The following is a 27,886-nucleotide window of genomic DNA, read 5'->3' on the forward strand; positions in this document are numbered from 1 at the left end:
ATAGCCGGCCTGTGTGTTGGGGGCGTCGCCCCCAAAACTACTCTGAAACCCAGTGCCAGTTCAGGCCTGTGGGCCACAGGGTCAGAGACCCAAAGAAAGAGTTCTTTCCCTTCCACGAACCGAGTGAGTCGTGTGGCGGAGGAGGCTGTGCAAATGGAAGTCATGGTAACTACTTCCGGATGGCAGTTTGCTGTCGTTTCTTAGGGGAATGAGATTGGGCCTGGCACGGCAGAGGCAACCAATACCTATTACTTGCTCTCATCATCGTGATCGCCATTTTATTTTTCTCTTTGCATTCCTAGGGAGCCTGTGAGGAGCTCCCGCATTGGCTGTAGCCCCATTATCTTTGCATTTGGTCTTGACGGGAGCTTTTCTTTGGGAGGAACCGCCTGTCTTCTGCTCGCTAGAGACTTCATTCCTTGTCAAAAGCCACCCACTTGCTCCAAGCCATCAGGAGCTCTTACTTCCAAGGCACTTTAACTACTTCCAAAGTGCTTAACCTTTTGAGATCACGATCCCTCTGAGGAGCTGATGAACACTACAGTTCCACAGCCCTGGGACCCTCTCAGATTGGATGCAAAATCTCCTGCATGTGAACTTCTGGGGCTGTGTTTTGAGCAAAGATCCCTTGTGCTCATCAGCTTCTCAGAGGGGCCCATGACAGGTTAACAAATCCCGACTCAGGTAACAATGGGGTATTTGATGTTTGCGTATGACTAAATCTTAGCCAATTTAAGATATTCTTAGCAATCGGGAGGTGGGAGGCAGATGTTATGGGTGGATTCGTACCTAATCTTGGCCGTGTAATTATGTAAGACCGTGTCTGTGTGTTGGGTAGAGGCAGGGTGGAATGGTTTATCATTCTACTCTGTTTCCCGGCTCATTTAAACAAGTATCTTCAGGTCATTGGTGAGGGAGAGGGAAATGAAAGCTACGACCCCCTTCAAAACACACATTCTCAGAAATGCAAAAGGTTGCATGCGCTTCCGAGCAGCTTCTTAACCTCCCCCCACCCCCCAGTCCCACTCCTCAGCTAACAACTCAAGACTGAGGTAGACCTGGGGTTTCATCCTTGCTCACCCCACTTTATTTGCCTCAATTCATTTAATTTCTGCCCCTGCCCCATTTAGAGGGCTGCTTAATCTGGCTTTCGTTTCTCTAGGAGATGACAGAAAATGGAAGCCATCAGTTGATAGTAAAGGCAAGATTCAACTTTAAGCAGACTAACGAAGATGAACTGTCGGTTTGTAAAGGGGACATCATTTATGTCACCAGAGTGGAAGAAGGAGGCTGGTGGGAAGGCACATTAAATGGCAGAACAGGCTGGTTCCCTAGTAATTATGTCCGAGAAATTAAATCCAGTGGTAAGTGGATCTTTTAAAAGCCTTTTTGAACGTGACTCTTGTACTTTCTTGTATTCCTGCTGCGAATCTTATAGTTTTAATTGGTTCCCAGAAACTCTTTGTATTTGCGCATGCATGCCAACAATAAGGGTAGAAGAGAACTGGGGGGAAAAATCTGTGATTAGATATTTTGAAACAAAGTTGTATTTAGATTACATCAAGGCAGCAAAAGCCTAAAAAAGCCAAAGAATTCAAAGCTCAGACAACTGTTCCACCTTAACTATGTCCCGTTCTATCTACTAATTCTAGCCCATGGACTACAGTGCATAGTCCTTCCTGCTGCTCCAGGACTCACCATGATAGAAAACAATAATAAGAGAGGCCATGTGCTAACTTCCTTTTTTTAGCCCTAAGCCCTTTAAGCAGACCTAAGTCTAAATGCCTCAGAGATGTGTTCGAGAAATAACAACCGTAGGACTGCAAGCTGTCTGGCCGTTTTGATTCTGAAGATTGTCCTTAACTCGTTGCATACTGCTAACTACTTATCCTCTTTCATAATAATATCCAGAGAATGAAATCTAATAATTCTTCAGTAGTCTTTCTAGAACTTTCTTAGGTAACTTCCTTGCCTTTTCTTATTTAAGAAAGTAGGCCCTGCCTATATTACCAAAGAGCCCTGATGTATAAAGCTATGTCACAATACACATAACATAGTGTTCAGTTATTCCCATTATTGTATCTCTTCAGTTCCCCAAAATATGTACTATTCCTACTGAGAAGCAGTTAGCTCCTCAGTGCATTTTCTTCCTTTTGTAGATGTCTTTATTGTTTTCTTAATGCCTAAAAATTAATACTATTAACTAATATAATTATAGGCTCACTGTAAATGAATTAAAACATTACAGAGATGTGTAATGTAGATAATACGAATTCCTCTCTCCTTTGCACCCTCCCCCAGATAACCACTGTTAGGAGCTTTTTTTCCCTAAAGCATTTAAGAGAAAGTTTAATCTGCACACTTTCTGGGTTGTGTGTTCATTTAAGGGCAGTGGGGGTGGGGAGGGGGCATCTCCTTTAATGGAATAAATGTTTGCTAACGGATTTATAATTATGTGTGTATGTGTAGACTTCTCAGCATTTTTTTAAGATTCTATTTTTACATAACTCTACACCCAATGTGGGGCTTGAACTCCCAACCCCGAGATCAGGAGTCGCACGCTCTAGCGACTGAGCCAGCCAGGCGCCCCTTAGCATTTTTCATTATTGGGAATCCCGACGTTTCTGTTGAGCCCTGAAATATTTTCACAGGCCTTGCTTGGAATTTCCTTGGTTTTGATGATTCTCACAGCTGATTTTTACCCCTGCTACATCTTTCAATTACTTTGAGCTGGTGGTCAGGCTCTCTAACTTTCCAGATTCACACTAGCTTTGTTCCTTGATTCAGTGTCTTCATCTGCCAAATTAAAGGCCACAGCACTTGCCGCCTTGCCTGGGACCCCCAAGCATTGTTGAGAGGCCTCGGGAAGTGGACAGACAGCACGTCCTCATTGTCCTGTCCCTCACTGAGATGCCTCGTACTGCAGTCTGCCTGCTGCATTGGGGACTGCCCTGCGCTGTTGGTCCTGAGCTTTGGACCCTTCCCTTCAAGTTTCTCCTATACTCTCTTTGGTTTGGAACTCAGTGAAGGACTCACGTGGCAAGCTCTGGCTCTGATTTGAGCACCTAGGTAACCATTAGAAGCATCTTACCCGCCCGTCAAGGATGGGCCTGGACAGCTGGGGCCAGGAAGCCTGCTAGTTAAATGAAACCTAATTTAAACTCAGTAGCCAGAGTGATTCTTTCAAAATGGAACTTGGGTAATGGCTCCCCATCTCAAAAAGAGTAAAAGCCAAGGTCATCTCACTAGTCTATGAGGCCCCCCACGATTTGGCTTCTGGGGGCCTCATATCTTCAGGGGGCTTCACAGTTGCCCCTCTGACCTCCTCTCTGACCTTTCTCCCCCTCACTCTACTTCAGCCACACGGGCACCTGCCTCCCTTGCTGCCCCTCACCTCCTTCAGGTCTTTGCTTACTTGTCTGCCTCGCAGTAGGGCCTTCTTGATCACCCGAGAAAACTGAACCTTATGCCTATCGCCCCGTCCCCCTTCCCCGCTCTGTTTTTTGTTTGTTTACTACTTCTCTCCATCTAATGTGGTATACATGTGCTTATTTATTTCATTCACTGTCTGTATCTTACCATGAGAATGTACGTGCCATGAGGGCAGAGATGTTCTTCTGTTTTGTTTAGGCTCAGGAAATCTCTGTAAAATGAACAAACACTGTGGGGCAGGTCATTACGTTCTGTTCGGCTTGTTCACTGAGCGTCAGTTAGATACTGGGTAGTAGTGGTGGGGGCGGCTATAACAGTCTGCCCTCACGGACCCTGCCTCCAAGGACCTTACAGTCTAGTGGTCAAGCTAGGTGTGGACATAACCAACTGTAATGGGTAGCATAAGCTAAGTAACACAGGCAAAGCTCTAAGCCTAGATAAGATGCTGTTGGAGCAGTAAAGAAATGATTCTGTTAACAGTAACCTAGGGGCGGGGGGAAGCACTTAAATTGGGTCTTGAGGGACGAAAAGAAGCTTCTGCAGGTGGAAGGTTGGAGGGTGTTAGTAAGTTAAAGAATGGAAGTCGGAGGGCATGGAGTGGGTGGTAGGGTGACTTGGGTTGAGGGGAAGGCAAGTCAAGAGGAGTGGGACCTTGGCTGGAGCCACATGAAGAAGGGTGTCAACGGAAAGCAGGGGATCACTTGTGGTTCCAAAAGCTCTTTCTAGCAGTGGTGTGGGGGCTGGGTGGCCGAGACGTGGTGGGGATAAGCAATGAGGGTGTGGGGAAGCCAGTAGAGGCTCTTACTCAGATCTAGGCAGTCCAGATAGTGGTACGAGCCACTTTTGCGATAGTGGAGCGGAAGAAGTGGGTGGGTGCGGTAGATACTGTTAAAATACAATCGAGAAAATTCGCTGATGATTTGTTATGAGCCAAAGGGAAGAGGTGAGGATAACTCCAAGTCTAAGGGTCCAGCCTGAGGGTGAGCTCTTTAAGGGCATGTGGTGTCATGCACCTTGCCAGCCAGCAAAGGGTTCTTTGCCACGACTGGGCTATTAGGCTCTGTCCTGGGCACTGGTGAGGCAGAGAAAGCGAGACATGAGCTTTGCCCTTGTGTTCTTAGTTTAGCAAGTGGGGGGAGATCTCTTAGAATGTGGTAGGATAAGCTCAGTGATGGAGTTAAATGCAGGGTGCTGTGGAGAATGGTGAGCCAAAGAGGGATGCCTGACTCACTGGACACGTAGGGCGATGGGGACTTACTCATCTTTGTCAGCTTTCTGTCTCCAGAGAGCCTAACACAGTGGTTTTGACACAGGAAATATAGGAAATGTTTAATATGTGCTGAACTCCATTAATAGAGAGGATGAAGAGGGTGTGTGTGTGTGTGTGTGTGTGTGTGTGTGTTGGGTGGGTGGTCGGCACTGAAGATGAAGAGTTGCTTTGGACATGTGGAGTAGAGGCGCCAGAGAATCATAGTTCGGAAGATTTCCGGCAGGTAGTTGTCCTTATGGATTTAGAGTCCGGGGGAGAACTAACAGCTGGAGATGAAACCAATAACAGACCGTGTAAAGTGATAGATGATGATAATATGTAAACTCCATAGCAGATCGTCAGTGGACAGGGAGTGCGCTGTGGGTGGAGAGATGGGAAGAGGCTTTGGGGAGGAGGTAGGGCTTGAGCTGAGCCCTCAAAGACATGGAGGCTGTGGATAGGCCCAGATGAGAGGAGAGAACAATCCAACTCATAGCGATTGGTGGGGACAGGACAAAAACCACAGAGGATCTGTGGTAGCATTGAGCAGAGGGAGCTTGGGGGATGGTAGAGGAGATCAGCTTGATGGAGTGAAGATGTCTTGTTGGGAAGATCGAGGATGCTGCTGAGGGAATTTTAAGTTCGATGCTGTGCTGTTTTGTGTTTGGTTTAGAAAATACCTGTCAATTTTTAAATTTCTTTCCATGAAGCTCATACTGATATATAAGCTGAGGAAAGGAGATTTGTCTTTAAGGAGTTTTTTTTTTTTAAATGATTCATAGATGAAATGCATCTCTCCATGGACACGACACTGTCCATTTCGAGTTTTACAAGATTTTATTTATTTATTTGACAGAGAGAGACACAGCGAGAGAGGGAACACAAGCAGGGGGGAGTGGGAGAGGGAGAAGCAGGCTTCCCGCCAAGCAGGGAGCCCGATGCAGGGCTTGATCCCAGGACCCTAGGATCATGACCTGAGCTGAAGGCAAACGCTTAACGACTGAGCAACCCAGGCGCCCCATGTCCATTTCGAGTTTTAAACCTCACGGCAATACAGCCTCGTGGGTCATCCAAGAAGTTGAACCAGGCATCAAACTAAAGGACTCCTGTGATCCCTGTCTGCTTACGATTGGATCAGACATGTAACACTGAGGTCACTCAAATAGTCCGTAATTCTGACCAACTCATTCATGGTAGCTTTGGGTACCGTTCATTCAGGCCGACATTACCCATTTGTGTTGTCTTAAAAACAAAACCAAGCAACCCTAGCCCCGTGCAAACCCTCGCCCTGCAGATTGCTGTGTTGTGGGAGTGCTGTGCACAGTTTCCTTCCCTTGAGCCTGTCATGGACAAGAGCACTTTGTGCTCTGGTAAATGCCCTTGGGGAGTAGGATTTTAAGTTTTAGATTCCGCTGTAGCTTTTGTCTAGAAGATGATTATGGCCAAAGCCCTGGGGGCAGCTTCTTCCCTCTGTTCAGGAGGAGGCTGGTTTCAGAGGACTTGTGGAACCACCAATCTACTACTGTAGAAAGTTCAGAAATAGAATATTTGAGTATCTCTCTCTCTCACACACACATATGCACGTATGCACGCGTGTGCGCGCGCACACACACAAAAGTCCTTTCAACATGAGCTTGAGGCTGAAGGTAGAGTAGGTTTTTGTGACCATGAGAATAAAAGCCTCTCGCCAAGGATGATGGAACCCAGACAGTGGTGACATTATGGAGCCATCGTTCCCAGTCCTGCTGTGTACCTCTTGATTTCTTGTTACATGAGAAAAATAAACCCTAATTTGAACAAAAGTATTTTTTTTTATTATAAATAAGAAAATTAGCCATTGATGGGGCGCCTGGATGGCTCAGTTGTTAAGCGTCCGCCTTCGGCTCAGGTCATGATCCTGGGGTCCTGGGATCGAGCCCCATGTCAGTCTCCCTGCTCCGCGGGAAGCCTGCTTCTCCCTCTCCCACTCCCCCTGCTTGTGTTCCCTCTCTCGCTGTGTCTCTCTCTGTCAAATAAATAAATAAATAAAATCTTTAAAAAAAAAAAAGAAAATTAGCCATTGATACAATTTTCAGTCCTTTACTTAAAAATCGGTGGTGACCTATAAATTAATGTTATTTATACCTTAGAGAAATTTCTGCCAATACATCAGGAACATGGTAAATTATATCTCTTTTTCATTTTTGTCTTTGTTACTTAGGGAAAAACTAAGGGTTCTGTCAGGACTTGGCGTTAAAATTTTCCTGGCAAAATTTCCATGCCAAGGAAGTATTGAAGCAAGTATGATCGGAACAGATATTTTAAGCAAATTCTGTCTTCTGCCACTGGTTCAGTGAAAGGGTCATTAAATCCTTCTTCTAAAACTTCTTATTAGCAGGTAAATACAGATACCAAATGAGGAGATTAGGTAGCATTCTAATTAAATTTGTATTAAGGCAGATTAAGAAATGGCTCTTCCTACTGATCGTAAACCAAAGCTAGGATTGAGCTTTATATTTAGATTTCCTGTTGTAGTCCCCTGGGTATGTCACATGGATGTTTCCTATCCAGAGAAACTAGTTGTCATTAGATGTATTTTTGGGAGGGGAAGGGACCAGAGGTTAATTGGAAAGATCTTTACATCAGGATTAGGAGGGTTTCTTAGGGCTCTGTCTGTGTGGTACCGCTGTTGTTTGAGTTCCCTTATGCCACATAACCCGTTTGAATTCTTCACTAACGCTGATTGATGTCAGTGATTGGACTGAATTGAAGAAGAGTGATGAGAGGGACCGCTTTGCCGCAAGGCTTTGCCAAAGCTGGGCGCACGCTCAGCTTTCCGTCTCGCACCATTGCCGTAAACGCTAGCTGCAGGGTTTGGGTAGATGTTCCTTATTGAGTTGAAGGAGTTCCGCTTCATTCCTGTTTTGGGGGGGCTGGAGAAGGGTGGGAGTCTTTTCCCCTTGAAGAGGGCTGAATTTTGTCAAGTGCTTTTTCCGCATTGATTGATATTGCTGTGTGGTGTTTCTTTTTAGACTATTAATATTGTGGGTCACATTGATTTTTGAATATTTAACCAACCTTGCATCCCTGGGATGAATTCCATGGCCTACAGTGCTTTAAAAATATTGCTGAATTTTATTTGCTAACATTTTGTTAAGGTTTTTTGCATCTGTATTCATGAGGGCTGTTGGTCTGCAGTTTTCTTCTTTTAGACCCTGTCTGGCTTCAGGATCGGTGTAATAGTGACTTCATGAAATGAGCTGGAAGGTTAACCCTCCTCTCATTTTTCTCTAAGAGATTGTGAAGAATTGGTATTGCCTCTTCCTGAAACATTTGATAGCATTCTCCAGCGAAACCATACAGGCCTGGAGATTTCTTTTTCACGAGTTTTAAATTTAGAAATTCAGTTTCCCTGATAGTTATAAGGTCCATTTCCTATTGGGTAAGTTGTGATAGTCCTTGTTTTCTGGACAGTTGGTTCATTTCACATCTAATTATCAAATGTATATGTGTAGAGTTACTCAGACTATTGCTTTATCATCTTTTTGATATCTCCAGGGGCTGTTAAGTGATAGCCCCTGTTTGACTCCTGATATTGGTAATTCGTGTCTTCTCTCTTTTTTTTTTCCTCTGTCAGTCTTGCTAGAGGTTTGACAATTTTATTGATCTTACCAAAGCACCAGCTGTGTCTTTGCATCATGTTTGGCCACCCAGGAATCTCCGGACTGGCCACTTCCTTCCTTTCGATTCATGTGTCTCCATTCTACTTGACATAGTTAACATTTTGTTTCAACTGCAATCACCATTCCTGTGGCCCTTCTTTCCCTCTTCCGTTTCTTGGCAGGCTCTCCGTTACTGTTTACCCTCCCTTTCAGCCTGCCTTTTGAAAGGTGACCACGTCTTGCTGGTATCGCTAGAAAGTTCCATTTTTATCAAGACTGGTTTACATCATCATTGCACAAAATTTCTGAGTTCTCAGTAGAACCATTATCGCTACACTGTAGAAAACGTGCCTGATTAAAAAAACTCAAAAGCACTTAGCAGCGGCCACTTTCGAATATGCCTAAGAGTATAACACTGTGGCAGACTGGAAGGCACAGCACGCGTGGCAGTACAGTACCTGGTTCAAGTCCTGGCTCATCCCCTTACAATCTCAAGTATAGGCAAGGTGCCTCTGCATGGCTCTGCTTTGCCCAGTTAGGCCTCGTGAAGCCACCAGGTCGATCTAGGATCTCGAAATAGCGTAAAGCTCCCAGAAACTGGCTATGCCCCACTTGTCATCACTTGGAAGTGACAGAATTGGCCCAGATTGCTGCCTTTTTTGCCTTATTTTCACTCTACCCAGTACGGCCCAGCTGGACGATTCACTGCCATAGGAACAGTCGTTCCTTGAGCATTGCCATTTCTATAGCTGTGCTTCTGGAATCTTCCCTACCTGGAAAACTCTCTACTGTTTTTTCTCCCGGTTTGAATTCTCACCACCTTCCAGGACTAGGTCAAGTGCCCCCATGGGGCACCTGGGTGGCTCAGACGGTTAAGTGTCTGCCTTCGGCTCAGGTCATGATCCCGGGGTCCTGGGATCAGCCCCACATCAGGCTCCCTGCTCAGCGGGGAGTCTGTTTGTCCCTCTCCCTCTGCCACTCCCACTGCTCGTGCTCTCTCTCGCTTGCTCTGTCTCTCTTAAATAAATAAATAAAATCTTTTTTTTTTTTTTTTTAAAGTGCCCCCTGCCCAGCAAAGTCTTCTCTGACCATACCAGCTCAAACTGATGGCCCCTCTGATCTCCAGTAGGGATCACTGCCAATGCCATCAACCGAGCCCTTCAGTAGCTTTATCTCTGCACATCATATGGGTTAGGAGTGCAGGCTCTTCTTAAGGCACACCTGGGCTTCAGCCTTGCCTCTGCCATTTCCCAGATACGTGCCCTTAGGCAACTGACTTCATTTCCCTGACCTTAGTGACCTCTTCTGCAAAATGAGATCATCTCTGCCTGACAGGGCTGTTGTGAGGATCAAATAAAATGTCTTGAAAGCTACGAAGTGCCAAATAAATATAAAGGATTTTTTTAAATTTAAATTCCATTAATTAACATATAACGTATTATTGGTTTCAGAGGTAGAGGTCATCTTATATAATACCCAGTGCTCATTACATCACGTAAAGGGTATTTTTAATATAATAATAATTAAAAGTCAAGGTTAGATGAGAAAAAATTCATGAAATAACGTTGTGATAGGAGAATTACAGAGGAGCGCCTGGCTGGCTCATTTGGTAGAACGTGCGACTCTTGATCTTGGGATCTTGACTTCGAACCTCACGTTGGGAATAGAGATTACATAAAAAAAAATTTTTTTAAAAAGGTTGTTAGGAGAATTACAAAACTGTAAGCAAAGTAAGAAAGATCCCTGTGTGTGTGTGTGTGTCCACAAATACATATATAAAAAGGATGGGAAGACATGCTTTATAATGTTACTCTGATGATGGTTAGCTCTGAGTGATGGGCTAATCATCAGTTTTTCTTTTCTTTTCTAAAATTTGCATTTTTTAGGGTGGGAATGTAGTAGATTTAAAACTAGAAAATATTTTTTTAAAGGAAAAATCAAGCGTGATGCTATCTTATCATTTGGTTATTTATATATACTCCACCGTACTTCAGAGAGAATTTAAAGCAGCATATAATATAGCAAGATAGAAATGGAATATAAAACAAAATGAAGCAAAGGAGAAAATGAGGGTAGAAAAGATCACCATCTTGTATTTATCTTAAATTTTTTTTTTTTAAAGAAAGAATGTGTTAGGATGTCTCTTAGTCATGAGTTTGGTAGGTAAGAGTAACTTTGTAAAAGAAAGCATTTTATCACTGAATGTTATGATATTAAAATGATACATAAAAGAAACAAGAATTTCCTGCTAGTTTTCAGTGTGTTAGAGATTTTAATTATTTTATTTTTGGCACAGTAGAGAGCCCCAAGAGAGGATGGTCGCTATTCTCTATATTATATTATACTCGTATAATAACTTACAAGTTACAAATACATATATTTGGTTAGCGTTGGCTTTGCTTATCTGTTTTTGAATAAGTTGAGTGGAGAGACAGACTGCAGTAATTAAACACGCCCAAATGGAGAAAAGTTCTTGCCCTGGCCCTGCCATTCATTAGTTAGGCTTTTTCTTTTTTTTTTTTAATTTAAATTCAATTAGCCAATGTATAGTAGTACATCATTAGTTTTTGATATAATCAGCGATTCATTAGTTGCGTATAACACCCAGTGCTCATCACACCATGTGCCCTCCTTAATGCCCATCCCCCAGTTACCACATCCCCCCACCCACCTCCCTTCTGTAACCTTCAGTTTGTTTCCCGGAGTCAACTCCTCAGAGATTGAGGGGGCCTGGACAAGATCTAACTTGGACCATCTAGAGTTTAGTAAAAGTATAGTTTCACTTATTGAGGACTGTACATTTCCACTGATCTTTCCATTTTACAGTATTTGTAGTAGGTTACTTGACCTACGTTATAAAATGCTCCTCTTCGCCTTGGATGTTATTAACATAATTTAAATGTCTTTTTCACAGAGAGACCTCTCTCCCCCAAGGCTGTCAAAGGATTTGAAACTACTCCGCTTACCAAGAACTATTATACTGTGGTGAGTGTTCAGATCATAACCAAAGAATTTCTTGACTGTCTGTATGGAACCTTTTCACTGGCTGAGCCACAGATGCATTGAGGTGACACTTACGGGGGACTCGGCGGAGTATTGCAAGGGTCTAATGTCAATAGGCCTTGTACAGATGGCTAGAACTTTTACATCCACTGTACTGAAAAATTCAAAGGTAGCACAAAGATTCAGAGCAAGGCCTATTAAACAGTGCCGAAAGAGAAATCGGTTCACATGTAGGCATCATGAGGAAATTCAGCCGTTAGATATAGCCTTACCAGATATTTAGAAGGTGAATTACCAAGTTCCTCTAAGCAATAAGTTTTAAGTGACTGTATACTGTGATCTTATTTTAGAATCAATCAGTCCATTATGATGTCCTCGGAAATATTATCAACCTTGTGTTTGAGGAGAGCCTGAGGGGAAGACTGCCCTTTGGCCCAGAGGGAGGAATGAAATAGCTCTGGCTTGAACACAGATATGTCAAAATCTATTAGCTATAAATAGGGCATGTGCAATATTCAAAATAAGTTCCCATTTGAAAAAAAAATCCTATTATTCTCCTTAATCTTCTCTCTGCTTTCCTTCATGTCTCCTTTCCAGACTTGGCCCAGTCACTAATGAAAAGGTCAAGTCAACATAACCTCTAAGTTTTCCTGTCTGCTAGCTTCGTCGTCGTCCCCGACCTCAGCTGAAATAGTGTCGCTTTTCACCCAATATTGGATATGCGTTTGGACTGCACACTCCTTTCATTCTGTGCATGGATAGTTTTTAAACATCTCTATACATTGTGTTTCAAAAGACAGAATTGCGCTCTTCAGTGAATTTGCTCCATAATGATGTTGTGAGCAGTAGTTGGTATGAAAACTCAGGAAGGAGCTTCATAGGTGACACGGACAATAATAATAGGGGACAATTTTATCACTGTTTTTCTTCTTACATTTCTGAGGTTAAAATATATTACCCAACAGAGCTGGGCTCCCTTCTCCCTTCCTCTCTGACCATTTCTTTTAGCTTCCAGGTGATCCCCAGTGATTTAATTTTTTTTAAAGATTTTATTTATTTATTTGAGAGAGAATCTCAAGCAGACTCTGCACTGAGCACAGAGCCCAACGGGGGGGCTCCATCTCACGACCATGAGATCATGACCTGAGCCAAAACCAAGAGTCAGGCACTTAACTGACTGAGCCACCCAGCCACCCCACCCCAGTGATTTAATTTTTTAAAAGATTTATTTATTATTTTAGAGAGGGGGGGGGAGAGAGAGAGCACACATGGGTGCACAAGTTGGGGGAGGAACGGCGGAAGAGGGAGAGAGAGAGAAGTAGACTCCCCACTGAGCATGGAGCCCGACACAGGGCTCGATCCCACGACCCTGAGATCATGACCTGAGCCGAAATCAAGAGTCAGACACTTAACGGACTGAGCCACCCAGGCGCGCCCCCCCCCCCCAGTGATTTAATTTTTAAAGAAAGGATGCAGTCAAATGGTGGATGAAAATATTACCATAGCTTCTTCTCCCTGTGGATTTGGAGTATGCCGTCAAGCTGCTTTGGAGCTGTCTCTGCTTCTGCTGATTCTACCAATTTATTTTTTCAAGTTTTTATTTAAATTCCAGTTAGTTAACATACAGTGTATTATTAGTTTCTGATGTACAATTTAGTGATTCAACACTTCCATACATCACCCAGTGCTCATCACGAGTGCCCTCCTTCATCCCCATCCCGTTTCCCCCATCCCCCACTCCACCCACCTCCCCTCTAGTAACCATCATTGTGTTTTCTGTGGTTAAGAGTTTGTTTCTTGGTTTGCCTCTCTCTGTCTTTTTTCACTTTGCTCATTTGTTTTGTTTCTTAAATTCCACATATGAGTGAGAGCATATGGTATTTGTCTTTCTCTGACTGACTTATTTCACTTAGCATAATACTCTCTAGCTCCATCCATGTTGTTGCAAATGACAAGATTTCATTCTTTTTTGTGGCTGAATAATATTCCAGTGTGTGTATGTTTGTGTGTGTGTGTGTGTCAAAAAGTTAAAAATTGAACTACCTTATGATCCAGCAACCACACTACTGGGTATTTACCCAAAGAATATGAGAACACTAATTCAAAGGGATCCATGCACCCCTATGTTTATGGCAGCATTATTTACAATAGCCAAGATATGGAAGCAGCCCAAGTGTCCATCGATAGATGAATGGATAAAGAAGATGTCGTATGTACATACAATGATTCTACCAATTTAAAATGTCATTGGGATTATCCAAGGCACATTAACCTCTGTGATTCTTATGGGTCTTATGTAAATCTTATATACAAATTCTGGATGTCCTACAGTTTGTCTCTCCCAACTCCTGTTGGAGTTCATGTGCATTGCTTCTGGTTCCTTGCTGCTATATCAACAATTCTGCAGTGAAGATCTTATACATAGGACTTTGGCAAACTATATGAAGATGTGTAGAGTGGATTCCTAGAAGTTGAATTGTCCAAAGGCCTGAGAACCAGGAGAACCAATGGTGTAAGTTCTAGTCTGAGGGTAAGAGAAGACTGATGTTTCAGCTCAAGAAGTCAGGCAGAGAGAACAATTCTCCCTTCCTCTACCTTTTTGTTCTATTTAGGCCCTCAGCAGATTGGATGATGCCCACCCACACTGGGGTGGGCAGTCTGCTTTACTCACTCTCCCAATTCAAAGGCTCATCGTATCTGGAAATGCGCTCACAGACACACCCAGAAATAATGTTTAAGCTGGGTACCTTGTGACCCAGTGAAGTGACATGTAAAATTAACCATCACAGGGCCCCTGGTTGGCTCCAATGGTTAAGCATCTGCCTTCAGCTCAGGTTGTGATCTCTGGGTCTTGGGATCGAGCCCCATGTCGGGCGCCCAGCTCAGCGGGGAGTTTGCTTCTCCCTATGGCTCTCCCCCCGCTCATGTGCTCTCTCTCTCTCTCTCTTTCTCTCTCTCTCAAGTGAATAAATAAAATCTTTTAAAAACTAAAATTAAATTAACCATTATATACTATAAACTTGGGCAGGGTAGCGACCTCTTGAATTGGTAAGTCTGTGGATATCATCTCCCCCTTTCCAAGTTTCCAAGGGATCGTCTGCTGATTTCTGCCCCATTCAGGCCTTGGTGCAATTCTGGTGGCACATCAATGTGTCTGAGACTGGCTTGTTGTTTTGAATATGTGTTGAGCATCCTTTAGGGCCATGGCAGGCCAGAGGAGACTTGTGCTGCCCCTGATCTTGGTTCCTTCTGTGTTCTCAAGATACACTGCCATTTGTTGAGCTTTTTTCACCATTGCAAAACAGTGTATCATTTTTCTAGTCACTGTTTTTCTGATAATCTTATCCTGCTCCTTGACTTTCTTTCCCTATCATAACTTGATGTTATGTGCCAGGAAGTATTTAAAAATAAAGAACAGCAGCAACAATAGCAACAAGAAAGGAAAATGGCAACAATGTGAGGGGAGGGATGTTAATTAGCTTGATTGTGGTGATCATTTTGCAATGTGTACCTATATCAAAATATCAAGTTATATACCTCCAATATATATACTTTTTATTTGTCAATTGTACCTCAGTAAAACTGAAAAAATGAATCTAAGTGGCTTCATTATCAGGCTTAATTTACACGCAGCACCTAAGTCTTAGCACCCACGGCCTCATGGGGAAGGCAGGACGGACGTGATCGTGTAAGCCACATGGCAGAGAATGATGAAAAGTTATAAAGTGTCCTAAGATGGGTTTCTCAAAATGTGGTCGAGGGATCCTGCATCCGAAGCCCCCCGGGAAGCTTGTTAAACGTGCAGCTGTCTGGGCCCCACACCTGACTTGCTATACCTCAGAATCTCTGGCCCCAGATCTCAGGAAACCACATTTTTAACAAGGCCTTCAGCCCCTTCCTCGCCCCTCCCCCACATGTGATTCTGAAGCTCACTAAACTGATGTTGGAGAACCAATAAAGGGAAAGGTTCAGTGAGAGAAGGGATTTAAGCATGTTAAGACTTAGATAAGTGGAGAAGAGCTGGAAGGGAGTTCAGGTCGCAGGGTGGACTGCACTCTCTTCTTCGCCCATCGAAATGTCCCTGGGAAGGTGCAGTGCTTTATTCACTGCATTCATTGCAGGGCATGGGAAGGATGCTATCCTTTGCACTGCCACACGCAGGGATCCGAATGTTCAATCCCGGCCGTGAGCATCGGTCTGCAGAGGGAGAGGTGATGTCTCCCTACTCCCAAACAGGCAAATACAAGCAGTAATAGGCAGCATTATTTTTTTTTCTAACTTTCTTCTACTGCATTGTAACTTGTGGCAGATGCCTTAAGGGTGTGTCTTAAAGAACCTGCATTCGGTAGGAAAGGTGGGGCGTGTGTGGCATATTAGATCCCATAAAAATGCCAGGAAACCTCTTGTAATTTCTGCTCTCACCACCCACCTTCTGCTTACCCCATTTTCTCTCTTACTCATCTACCTGCCCACTTGCTCCCACCCTGAATTTTCTCTACCTTTCTCTAGTGCTTATCCACCCCCCACCTTTTTTTTTTTTAAAGATTTTATTTATTTATTTGTCAGAGAGAGAGAGAGAGAGCACAAGCAGGGGGAGAGGCAGAGGGAGAGAGAGAAGCAAGCTTCCCGCTGAGCAGGGAGCCCGATGTGGGGCTCGATCCCAGGACCCCGGGATCATGACCTGAGCCGAAGGCAGACGCTTAACGACTGAGCCACCCAGGTGCCCCCCCCCCACCTTTTTAAGACTTTATTTTATAGAGCAGTTTTGGGTTCACAGCAAAATTGAGCGGAAGGTCCAGAGATTTCTCATCTATCCCCCCGCCCCCAGCCAGACACATGCACAGTCTCGCCCACTACCAGCATCTCCCACCAGAGTAGGGATCTGTGACAACTGAAGAATAATTATCATCCAATGTCCATAGTTTACATGAGGGTTCACTCTTGGTGTGGTATGTTCTTTGGGTTTGGGCAAATGTATAATGGCACGTATCCATCATTAGCGGATCATACAGAGTATTTTCACTGCCCTGAAAGTCCTCTGTGCACCTTCCCTTTTTTAATCTACCGACCTAAACTACTTTATACATCTATCCATTTACTCCTTCTCCATATCCCTTGTACTTTTTCACCTACCCATTTCCTGTCTTACCCGTCCATATACAGTTGAGCCTTGAGCAACTCGGGGGTTAGGGGCACTGACCCCCTGCACAGCCGAAAATCCATGTATAACTTTTGACTCCCCAACAACTTAACCAGTAGCCTGCAGTTCACGAGAAGCCTCACCGATAACACAAACAGCTGATTACCACCTATTTTGTATGTCATATGTGTTATATGCTGCACTCTCAAAGTAAGCTAGAGAAAAGGAAATGTTATTAAGAAAATCATAAGGAAGAAAAAAATACCTTTACAGTACTGTACTGTATTTATTGAAAAGAATTCACGTCTAAGTGGACCTGCGCAGTTTGAACCTTTGTGGTTCGAGGGTCAACTGTTTATCTTCCATCTGAGAGCTGGGGGTGGAGGTGGTGACAGGATTTGCAGAGTCTGTTGATAGGGAGATAGTGCTGTTTGTTTCAGGAAAGCCAAGGACCTGGAGGCGTGGAACCAATTACTGTACTCAGACGTAAGAGAGGAGCATATAAGCCAAAGATGATATAAATACAGTAATATGGTGCCTTCTTAGGTCCCGTAGGACTTTATCAACATGAGCTCATTTTTACAGGCATCACAATTATCTCGGAATTCCTATAATATGATGCCTTTGCTTTGATTTAAGGTTTCCTGAGGCCATTAGAGTCCCCCTTGATCATGGGACATCTCTCTGTTTTCAGCCTTGGTTTATGCATTTTCGCCTCTTAAAATAGTTCCTTCATACTCTATGACTCTTTCCTTTTGGAAGAAAGAGTTATAAAAATGAACTCACTCTCAAGCCTTTCCAGGAAACGTGAGAAATATATTTTACTGGAAAATCAATAGTCCAGGATGGAGGTACAAAAGGCCTCCACCTCTTTTGCTATGGCTTCTTACCATCTGTCTTATTCTGAATTTAGTCAGAGGTTAGTGGAGCAAAAGGATACTCAGTTGTCCTTGGGAAGACAGAGTCAGGGAGGCAAAGACAATGTCTGGGCACAGTCTATTTTAGTAAGGTCGAATGGATTTCATCTCGATCAAACTGTACTGCTCTGAAGCTGGTTGGCTTGCCAAACCCCTTGCCTTCTGACTCACCACTGAGGCCTTCTGTTTGGGAACACATAGCCTCCTCTGTCTGCTTCCCTTTTTATCCTTTTACAGTAGATGCCCCGTGGCCTGAAAAATAAAGAACCAGTCTCAGAAGTTCATCACTTGGTCTTTTGAGATTGAGGAAAGCAATAAAAGCCCAAATGAATTTGGGAAACAATCCCAAGCATCCACCCAGATGAGCATTTCTACTAATCAACCCACAGCAAGGGCAGCGCTATTTAGTATGTTACCATTCAATTTTTTTTTTTTTTGCACTACTTAATGAAGGATTCATTGACCACCTTTGTCAGTTTAGTTTTGTAAAGTCAGCACTCAGCCACCCTCAAAACTTGCAACAATATGAGTTCAAATACATTTTCGGTTTAGCTCTCCAGAACTCACCCCAAGGCAGCAGGTGTCCACCCACTAACTCACCTTTGCCTTCTGTGGGTCCCAGGCTAGTGGGTCCATCAAGAATGAAGCTTCTCCAGAGCGCGCTGCCTCACCTATTGGATAAGCCCATTGGAGCAGGACAGTTGGTACCCTTCTTGCAAAATCTTAGTGATTTCTTCTTTTTTTTTTTCTTCTCTTTTCTTTTTTTCTTTGCAAAATCTTAGCGATTTCTTTTAAAGGAGCCCCAAATGATAGCATTTTGGAGGAAGTTGAAATAATAGAGCTGTTTCAGTGGTGAGAGGGAGGTCGGATTAAAGCCGTGTTGTTTGTTGTAAAAATCACATTTTATGATGTAAATAATGTCTGACTTTTCTAATTTAAAAATTCCCTTCAGGCAATGAATGACTGGATCTAGTTTGATTTTTTTTATTTTGTTTTTCTTGTTTCCAGCAGACATTATAATTTGGGTAGGGTGACAGTTATAGGCGACAGTGCTTGAAGGGAGGGTGAGGATGTGGGATGGCTTGTTTCCAGACATGGTCTTTTTAGAAAAATGTGAACAAAAGGAGATGATTAGATGACTTCATTCCTTCCTGAACGTGAGCAGGAAGGCATGCCACCATCCTTTTCCCCGCTCTCAATACATATAGACAAATAAATATTGTTAATAAAGCGGTCTGCGTATGTTTTACCTCTTCCTTAAAAAAAGATGATACTGCTGAATTCTGGTGCAGTTCTCTCCATTTCTAAGACTACAAAACGAATATTAGTGCTGAGCATGAATATAGGTGATGAGCTGAGGCACTGCTGTGAACAGCGGCCCAGCTGGGCAGAGAGCTCCATGATGGGCAGATTCGAGTTTGGAAGGACACTTTCCTGGATGAGGACTTGGAGTCCGAGAGAAAAACCAGAGTTTCTATTAACAGCTGAGAAATGCGTGCTTTGACTTTTTAAAATAGCTTTATTGACATATAATTCACATACCACATAACTCACCATTTTAAACTGTACAATTCACTGATTTTTAGTAAGTTAACAGTTATGTGACAATCACCACTCTCTGGTTTTACAATATTTTCATCACCTCAGTAAGAAACCCTGTACCCATAGCGGCAATGTCCACAATAGCCAACCTATGGAAAGAGCCCAGATGTCCATCGACAGATGAATGGACAAAGAAGAGGTGATATTATATATATTCCCATATATATATCATATCATATCATATCTCCAGTGGAATACTACTCAGCCATCAAAAAGAATGAAATCTTGCCATTTGCAACGACATTGATGGAATTAGAGTGTATTCTGCTAAGCAAAATAAGTCAGTCGGAGAAAGACAAATACCATATGATTTCACTCATATGTGGAACTTAAGAAACAAAACAGATGAACATAGGGGAAGGGAGGGAAAAATAAAATAAGACAAATTAGAGAGGGAGACAAACCATAAGAGACTCTTAACTCTAGGAAACAAATAGGGTTGCTGGAGGGGAGGTGGGTGGGGGGATAGGGTAACTGGGTGATGGGCATTAAGGAGGGTACGTGAAAGAATGAGCACGGGGTTTCATATGCAACTGATGAATCACTAAAGTCTATCTCTGAAGCTAATAATACAGTATATGTTAACTACATTGAATTTAAATAATAAAAAAAGAAGAAGCCCTGTACCCATTAGCAATCACTTCCTCCAGACCTTGACAACCACTAATCTACTTTCTGTCTCTATGGATTCTGCCTATTCTGGACATGTCATATAAACTGAATCATACACTATTTGTTCCTCTATCTGGTTTCTTTCACTTAGCATATTATTTTCATGGTTTGTTCATGTTGTAGAATGTACCCGTACTTCTTTCTTTTTTATGGCTAAGATTCTATTGTATAGATATACTAGGTTGTGTCTATCCATTTATCAGTTGATGGACCTTTGGATTGTATCCACTTTTTGGTTGTTATTAATAATGCTCTGTGAAGGTTCATGCGCAGGTTTTTGTGTGGGCGTATGTTTTCATTTCTCTAGGAATTAAATTGCTGGGTCATATGGTGAAACTCTATGGCTATTCAAATCCTTAGCCAACTTTCAAGTAATTATTTTTACTGTTGAGTTGTTAGAGTTCTCTATATATTCTGGATACTAGACCCTTACCCGATATATGACTTGTAAATATTTCTCCCATTCTGTGGCTTGTCTTTTCACTTTCTTGATAATGTCCTTTGACACACAAAAGTTTTTAATTTTTTATGAATTCCAGCTTATGTGTTTTTTCTCTTGTTCCTTGTGCTTTTGGTGTCAAATCCAACGTCATGAAGATTTCCTCCTCTGTCGTCTTCTAAGAGTTTGGTAGTTTTAACTCTTGGGTCCATTTTGAATTATTTTTTGTATATGTTATAGATTTGGAGTGCAAATTCTTTTGCGTGTAGACATGTGGTCCTTGCACCATTTGTTGAAAAGACTGTTCTTTCCCTATTGAAAGGTCTTGGTACACTTGTCAAAAATCAGTTGACCGTGGGTTCATTTCTGGACTCTCAATTCTACTCCACTGATCTATATATCTATCCTATACCAGTACTAAATTATCTTGTTACTGTAGCTTTGTGGTATGTTTTGGAATTGGGAAGTGTACCCTCTACTCTGTTCTTTTCCAGGATTTTAAGAGTTTGTGAAGGACTGATATGAATTCTTTCAACTTTTGGTAGAATCAACCAGTAAGACCATCTATCCTGGGCTTTAACTCATGGGAATTGTTTTGAATGCTTATTCAGTGTCTTTACTTGTTACAGGTGTTGAGACTTTCTGTTTCTTTTGTGGGGCAGTTTTGGTAGTTTGTATCATTCTAGAATTTTCTTTTTACTTTTTTGAGTGGTTGACCTAGAGTTTGCAATGTATATTTAGAACTAGTGCAAAAATAGCACTATACTGCTTTACAGGTAGCACGAGTACCTTATAACAGAGTACTCCAGATTCCTCCCTCCCATCCCTTGTATCCTTGCTGTCATTCATTTCATTTCTACATAAGCATACATAAGCATTATATATATGCCCATCTATAAGCATATATATGCTTATCTTTTTTATAAGCATATACATATGTTTATCTTAATTACATATATAATTGAATACATTGTTTCTCTTATTATTTTGAACAAACTGTTACCTGTTACATCAATTAAGAATATAAAAAATTAGAGTTTTTATTTTATCTTCACTTATTCCTTCTCTCATACTTTCTTTCCTTATGTAGATCTGGGTCTCTGACCTATAGCATTTTCCTCCTCTCTGAAGAGCCTTTTTTTTTTTTTTTTTTTTTTAAAGATTTTATTTATTTATTTGAGAGAGAGAGAATAAGAGAGAGCACATGAGAGGGGGGAGGGTCAGAAGGAGAAGCAGACTCCCCGCTGAGCAGGGAGCCCGATGCGGGACTCGATCCAGGGACTCCAGGACCATGACCTGAGCCGAAGGCAGTCGCTTAACCAACTGAGCCACCCAGGCGCCCCCTGAAGAGCCTTTTTTGAAACATGTCCTGCAAGGCAGGTCTACTGGCAACAAATTCCCTCAATTTTTGTATGCCTGAGAAAATCTTTATTTTTCCTTGAGTTTTGAAGGAAAATTTCACAGGGTACAGAATTCCAGGTTGGTGGAATTTTTTTTTCCCCTCAATGCTTTAAATATTTCACTGCACTCGCCTCTTCTTTGCATGGTTTCTGAGGATACATTGGATATAATTCTTATTTTAGCTTCACTATAGGTAAGCTGGGTTCCCCCCCCCCCCTGTTCTTTTCCAGGATTTTAAGAGTTTGTGAAGGTAAGCTGGGTTCTTTCAGGGTTTTTTCTTTATCTTTGCTTTATCTGGACTTTGAATATGACATGCCTAGGTGGGTTTGTCTTTTGCATTTATCCTGCTGGTTATCTCTGAGCTTCCTGGATCTCTCATTTGGTGTTTGACATTAATTTGGAAAAATTCTCAGTCATTGTTGTTTCAAGTATTTCTTCTTTCCCGTTCTCCATTTCCTCTCCTTCTGGTATTCTCATTAAACATGTGTTATCCCACAATTCGTAGGTATTCTGTTCCATTTTTTAAGTCTTTTTTTTTTTTCTGTTTGCTTTTCAGTTTCAGAATCTTCTGTCGACATATCCACAAGCTCAGAGATTCTTTTTTTCAGTGGTCCAGTGTACCAATGAGCCCATCAAAGGCATTCTTCATTTCTATTATAGTGTTTTGGATCGCTACCATTTCATATTCATTCTAAGTATTTCTATCTTTCTGCTTACAATACCCGTCTGTTCTTGTATGTCGTCTACTTTCATTAGAGCTCTTAGCGTATTACTCATAGTCATATTAAAGTCCTAGTCTGATAATTCCAACATTCCTGCCATACCTGACTATGGTTCCAGTGTTTTCTCTGTCTCTTCAAACTGTGTTTTTTGCCCTTTAGTATGCCTTATAACTTTTTGTTGGAAGCCAAACATGACACACTGGGTAAAAGGAACTGCAGTAAGTAGGCCTTTAGTAATACGGTGGTGGGGGCTGGGGAGGGATTCTGAAGTCCAACGATTAGGGATGCAGTTAAAGCAGACAAATATAGCTGTAAAATGTCCATATCGAAAAAGAAGAAAGAGGACTTCCAGTTTCTGGCCCAGCATTTAAGCAGCGTGGCAGTCATTACTCCATCCTAACAATAAGTAGATAGCTGAACTAACTGGGAAAAAAAAAAAGACCTATGGTCTTTTGGTGAGTTTATGTCTCTCGACTGTGAACTTCGCCAGTGCTTCTCAGGTTGTTTTCCTCCTTTAGGGGGGACAGGAAGGCTAGAGGGAGCTGAGGTAGGGTATTTCCCTTCCCCTAGCTAGGTTAGACTCTGGTAAAAACCTGATAGGTTAAGCTCTGGTAAAATAGTCTCTCTCTTAGACGATGGACTCTGAAAAACAAACTGAGGGTTCTAGTGGGGAGGGGGGTGGGAGGATGTGTTGGCCTGGTGATGGGTATTGAGGAGGGCACGTTCTGCGTGGAGCACTGGGTGTTATGCACAAACAATGAATCATGGAACACTATATCTAAAACTAATGATGTAATGTATGGGGATTAACATAACAATAAAAAAATAAAAAAAAAATAGTCTCTCTCTTGAGGGCAGACCTTGTTAGGATGGACAGAATGCTCTGGTGTATTTCAAAATGGCTACCTTTCCTTTCCCGCTTCTGAAGCAGGAGGGAGATTTTCCTCCTCTCTTCATTGTGACAGCCTGGTAGAGCTGCCGGAGGTACCACAAAAGGTGGGTGTGCTGCCCTGTGACTGGGCCCCCTGGGGGTCTGAACTCTCAGACTTGTCCACACTGCGCCCCCAGCAATTCAGTTACAGCTCGGGTTTTCCTGCCCTGCTCCTGATTTCCGTGGAGAACTCTGCTCGTGGGTTTCTGCTCCAGCAAGTTTTGATTTTCTGCATCTACCTGTCTGTCTCTCCACTTTTGGGGGTAGCATTTTCCCCCATGGCCTCAATTCCCTGACAGATATAAGGAAAGTTAGGCGGGTTGTTTTTTTTCCCAGTTAGTTCAGCTATCAACTTATTGTTAGGATGGAGTAATGACTGCCACGTTGCTTAAATGCTGGGCCAGAAACCAGAAGTCCTCTTTCTTCTTTTTCGATATGGACATTTTACAGCTATATATTTGTCTGCTTTAACTGCATCCCAGGAGTTTTTTTTTATTTTTTTAATTTTTTAAATTTTTTTAAAGATTTTATTTATTTGTCAGAAAGAGAAAGAGCGCATAAGCAGGGGGAGTGGCAGGCAGAGGGAGAAGCAGGCTCCCTGCTGAGCAGGGAGCCCGATGCGGGGCTCGATCCCAGGATGCTGGGATCATGACCTGAGCCGAAGACAGACGCTTACCCGACTGAGCCACCCAGGCGCCCCCCGTGAGTTTTTTATGCTGTGTTTTCTTTTTTGTTCATCTCCAGATAGTTGCGCATTTCCTTGGTGGTGCTTCAGCTTTCTGTGGTGGGGGGGGGATCATTCCTATCCGGTCACTGGATTAATTTCAGAGAGCATTAGTGCCTCCAGGCCCCGGGGTTTATTGACACTTAGGCCTTTTGAGAGTAGTTTCTGAGGAATAGAGGAACTGAAAGGAGACCTGAGTGGCTAGGGAGGAGGGGGTATGGCTTAAGTCCTCGCTTTTGAAGCCACGCTGTGGCCTGTGGCCTCTCAACCAGGGTTTCTCGCCTGCGGCGATATTGTCCTTCAGGTGGTGTTCGGTTGCCGTCCCGGCTGTGGGGGGGGGGCGTGCAGCTGACATCTAGTGGGTAGAGGCCAGGGACGCTGCTCAACGTCCCGTAATGGCCAGGGCGGCCCCTCACAGCCAAGGGTTGTCTGGGGTCAGTAGCGCCGCCCTGGAGAAACCTTTTTTAAGCCCGTCCATTGGCAGGACTGTGTCCTGTACAGCGTCTCAGTGCCTCTTCACAATGGTCCTGAGGTAGGTGAAATGTCACAATCCTAGGTGAGGCGGGTGAAGCCTTAAAACTGTAGCCACCTGTGCATCAGTAGCAGAGCCTGGACGACCAGCTGCCAGTCTGGTAGTTTCCCCGCAAAGCCCACAGTGACCTGGGCCCCCGCTCGCTTTGTCCACTCCACCTTTCAAAACCGGATCGCCATGCATTGTCTTGTGAGTCTGGGTCTGGAACCCTGGATGCCTGCAGGGCTCCTTGCAGCTAAGATTGCTTCACATTGTCCTGTGATCCTCTGTTTAGCGGCGCCCCCCCTGCAAACAGATTGGAAAGGCCCTGCACGCAGCGTGGTGCTGGGCGCGGGGTGGGCCTTCGGTACATTTCTGTTGAAGGAATGAGGCACTAGGAGAGACAACATACCGAAATGTTAGCTTGGCGAGCTCTAGGAGCTTGAAATGTAGGTTGTAGCTACTCGCAGAAGAGGCTGGGGAAAGGGGCAGGCCCCTAGGACGGGTGGGGCAAGAGACCTTGCGTTCTGTACGTTGGTTGTTTTGCCTAGAGGATTTTAATTTGGTTATTCTTCATAATGATTTATTCCCCTTGTTAAATTCCTCCCACTTCAGCTTCCTCTTCTCTTTGAACTGTTCATACTAGCACTTTTTGCCTTTCTTAAAAGACCGGTTCTAACTCTACTTAACAATACCCTGTGGCCTCAGGTATTGTCCCCTAAAGGTCTTATCGAAACATAAAGAAGAATCTTTTGTGGTATTTGACCTCAGTTATCGTGAAATTATCCTGACATTGACTCTGTATGTCTTAAGGTAGCTGGTCTCAATGTTCTCATCCATAAAATGGGCATATGATCCTTTGTTAGCTAACTGAGACCTTTCCCGAGGATAAATGATTTAAAGCCCATGAAAGCATTCTGAACAGCGCTGTGTAAATAAATGGCCAGGTCCTTCCGGTTATGAGTAACTGTGAAAAACTGTATTCATATGAATTATGCAATATAACCAGTGGTCGTGCAATTATTAAAGTAGTTTGCTAGAATGAAACAAAGGGCATTCAGATTTTGCGCTTCTTACTTTTACTACAGTGCTAGCCTAGTAATTTGGTTCAAAGATCTAAAGCTCTATCTTACCTTGGACTGCCCTGACAAATACAAGATCTTCACCTTGACCTTGACCTTTGTTTCTCTATAGGTGTTACAGAACATTTTGGACACGGAAAAGGATTATGCTAAAGAACTTCAGTCTCTACTTGTCACTTACTTAAGACCCCTGCAGTCCAATAACAAGTAAGATTTACATTTTAAACCCCTTGCTAAATAAAGCAAGATAATGTCAGTATCCAGAGTCATTGCTCTTATGTCACTGAATAATTGATTTTGCCCTTTAGAAGAATTTCCATAGATCACAGGTTGCCAAGAACATGGTCAAGGCAGCGGAAATTACACAAGATGTTGCTGCGGGAGAGCTTGGCTTTCTGTCTCTTTTGGCTGCGGAAGGAATGAGCACATCTGCATCTCTGTCTGCCACAATTGTTATCTTGTACATTTTAAAAGCGATACAATGCAGTTTTACCTTGCACAAACAGGACCTGCTGGTGTTTTTATGCAGAAAACATGTAAACTGGAAAGTTTCATGCTCCCCCTGACCTTTGCTTGCTGGGGCAGAAACTCTTTCCTACAGTCTGAGAGTGGAAAGAGTGTGGCATTTTGTGAATGTTTGTAAGGGCACCATCGAGCTCGTATTTCACCCAGGCCAAAGAGAATGATAGAGCTGTTCAAATGTTTTGTTTTGTTTTGTTTTGTTTTAAATAAAATACTCAAACCTTATTCTGGTCTTAGAAGTGGCCGAGGTTTGAATTGAAAACTTTGTTTTCACAGAAGAAAAATATTGACCTATTTTTATTTTAATTGATTACACTTTACTGGAGATTATAATCTATAAGTCAAATAGAAAATTGAGCCGTGGGCCCACATACTGGAGGACAAAAGCCTCCTCTTTCCCCTCAGTAAGAGTTTACTTTTGCTGGACAGCTGTCTCAACTACTGGATTTCAGGCTTAAATAAGTTTAACATATTTTGCGATCCCCCCCCCTTTTTTTTTTTTTCCAAATCATGTTTGCTAAGGCATAAGGTCTTGCTAAATTTCCCAGTTGGTTATTTTCCATGGCACTGTGGGAATCTCACTTCAGTATGAAAGGATTTTGTATTCCCGTGTTTTGTAAGAGTTGAAATGCGATCAACAACAAAGTGTCTTTTGTTATTATTATGTAAAACATGAAGTGAATCCTGTGAATCATACTTCTTAGAGCTGAATGGAAGGAACCTCAATGAATCACTGGGTCTAGTGCCCTGGAAGAAATGACTGTCCCCATTGAACAAATAAGAAAACTGAAGTCCAGAGAGGCTTACTGCTATACCCATCACACAGCCAATAAGCCGCCAGACTCGACCCACCGCGCCTCCGGCCGCTGACTGAAATGTGCCTTCCATTTTGTGGAGGTGACAGGCAGAGGCAGGAAACCGAGGTGGTGACCCTGGGAGGGGAGATGGTAAGATTTAAAATGAAGGAGGCGAGGAGCCTGACTCAGAACTTCCCTGTTGCCATATAAATTCAGAATGCAGCCAGGGTCAGTTTCCACCTGCTGTCTTGTGGACCCCGGAGCGACTGGAGCAAACCAGACTGTTTACTGTCTGATCCTGAGGGGGCCAAGAAAGTCCCTGATCAAGTTCAAGTTGGCCCCCCAGTCAGCTTCTTGGGGCCATGACGGAGGAAAGTCAAGGAAACTGGCTGGCTGAAGGTTTCGCTTTTGACACCCATGCTAGGGGTTTTCCAGCTTGTGGTTCAGAAGGGCATGATGGCAGAGGAACTGGGCGCTTCTGATGCTCGAGGGGTTACTGGTATCGTTTGTGTGGGGCTTCCTTTGCTTTGTCAGCAAAAATCACTCTCTTGGAAACACTCCCCTCGTATTATGATGTGAAGAAAGAACACGTGGCCGACACTGGCCTTTTAAGTCTTCAGAAAAGTCTTCTCCCAAAAAGTGTTTAAGAGCATGGCCTCTGGAGCTAGAATGTTGTGGTTTAAATCCTGGCTTCACCCTTCACTGGCTTTGTGACATTGGGTGATTTGCTTAACCTCTCTGTGCCTGGGTCTCCTTACGTGTAAGATGGAGACAATAGCACCTACCTTGTGAACTTGTCAGGTTAAAATATAAAATGTAAAAAAGATAAAAATAAAGTATAAAATATAAAATATAAAAAAATAAAAATATTTGTGAGACACCTGCAGAGGTGTTAAGTGCTTGTGTGAGTAGTGTTGGTGCATGTTATCACCTACCATTTGGTAGGGGAAGAATGGAGAAGATTCATAGTACGGAGGCTCTGGATAAAATTGTTCAGTTTGCCTTTATTTGCTCCATTCCATTCCACAAACAAACAAATCAGTACTATTTTCTTCTCCTCTACTTCCTCTGATAAAGATTTCCTTTTGTTGATTTATGAGC

At 43.0% G+C, this 27,886-nt stretch overlaps 1 protein-coding gene across 4 annotated transcripts in view; it reads left to right on the forward strand.

Moving 5' to 3' along the window:
* ARHGEF6 (Rac/Cdc42 guanine nucleotide exchange factor 6) overlaps nt 1-27,886 on the forward strand; it is a 96,817-nt gene that overhangs the window by 31,566 nt on the left and 37,365 nt on the right. For all 4 annotated transcript variants that reach the window (XM_078064181.1, XM_078064182.1, XM_078064180.1 and 1 more), the window contains 3 exons: nt 1,163-1,364; nt 11,237-11,307; nt 25,579-25,673. In XM_078064181.1, coding sequence (XP_077920307.1) covers nt 1,163-1,364; nt 11,237-11,307; nt 25,579-25,673 — 368 coding nt within the window. The remainder of the gene's footprint in view (nt 1-1,162; nt 1,365-11,236; nt 11,308-25,578; nt 25,674-27,886) is intronic.

Source organism: Halichoerus grypus, chromosome X (assembly GCF_964656455.1).
Source record: "Halichoerus grypus chromosome X, mHalGry1.hap1.1, whole genome shotgun sequence".
NCBI lineage: Eukaryota > Metazoa > Chordata > Mammalia > Carnivora > Phocidae > Halichoerus > Halichoerus grypus.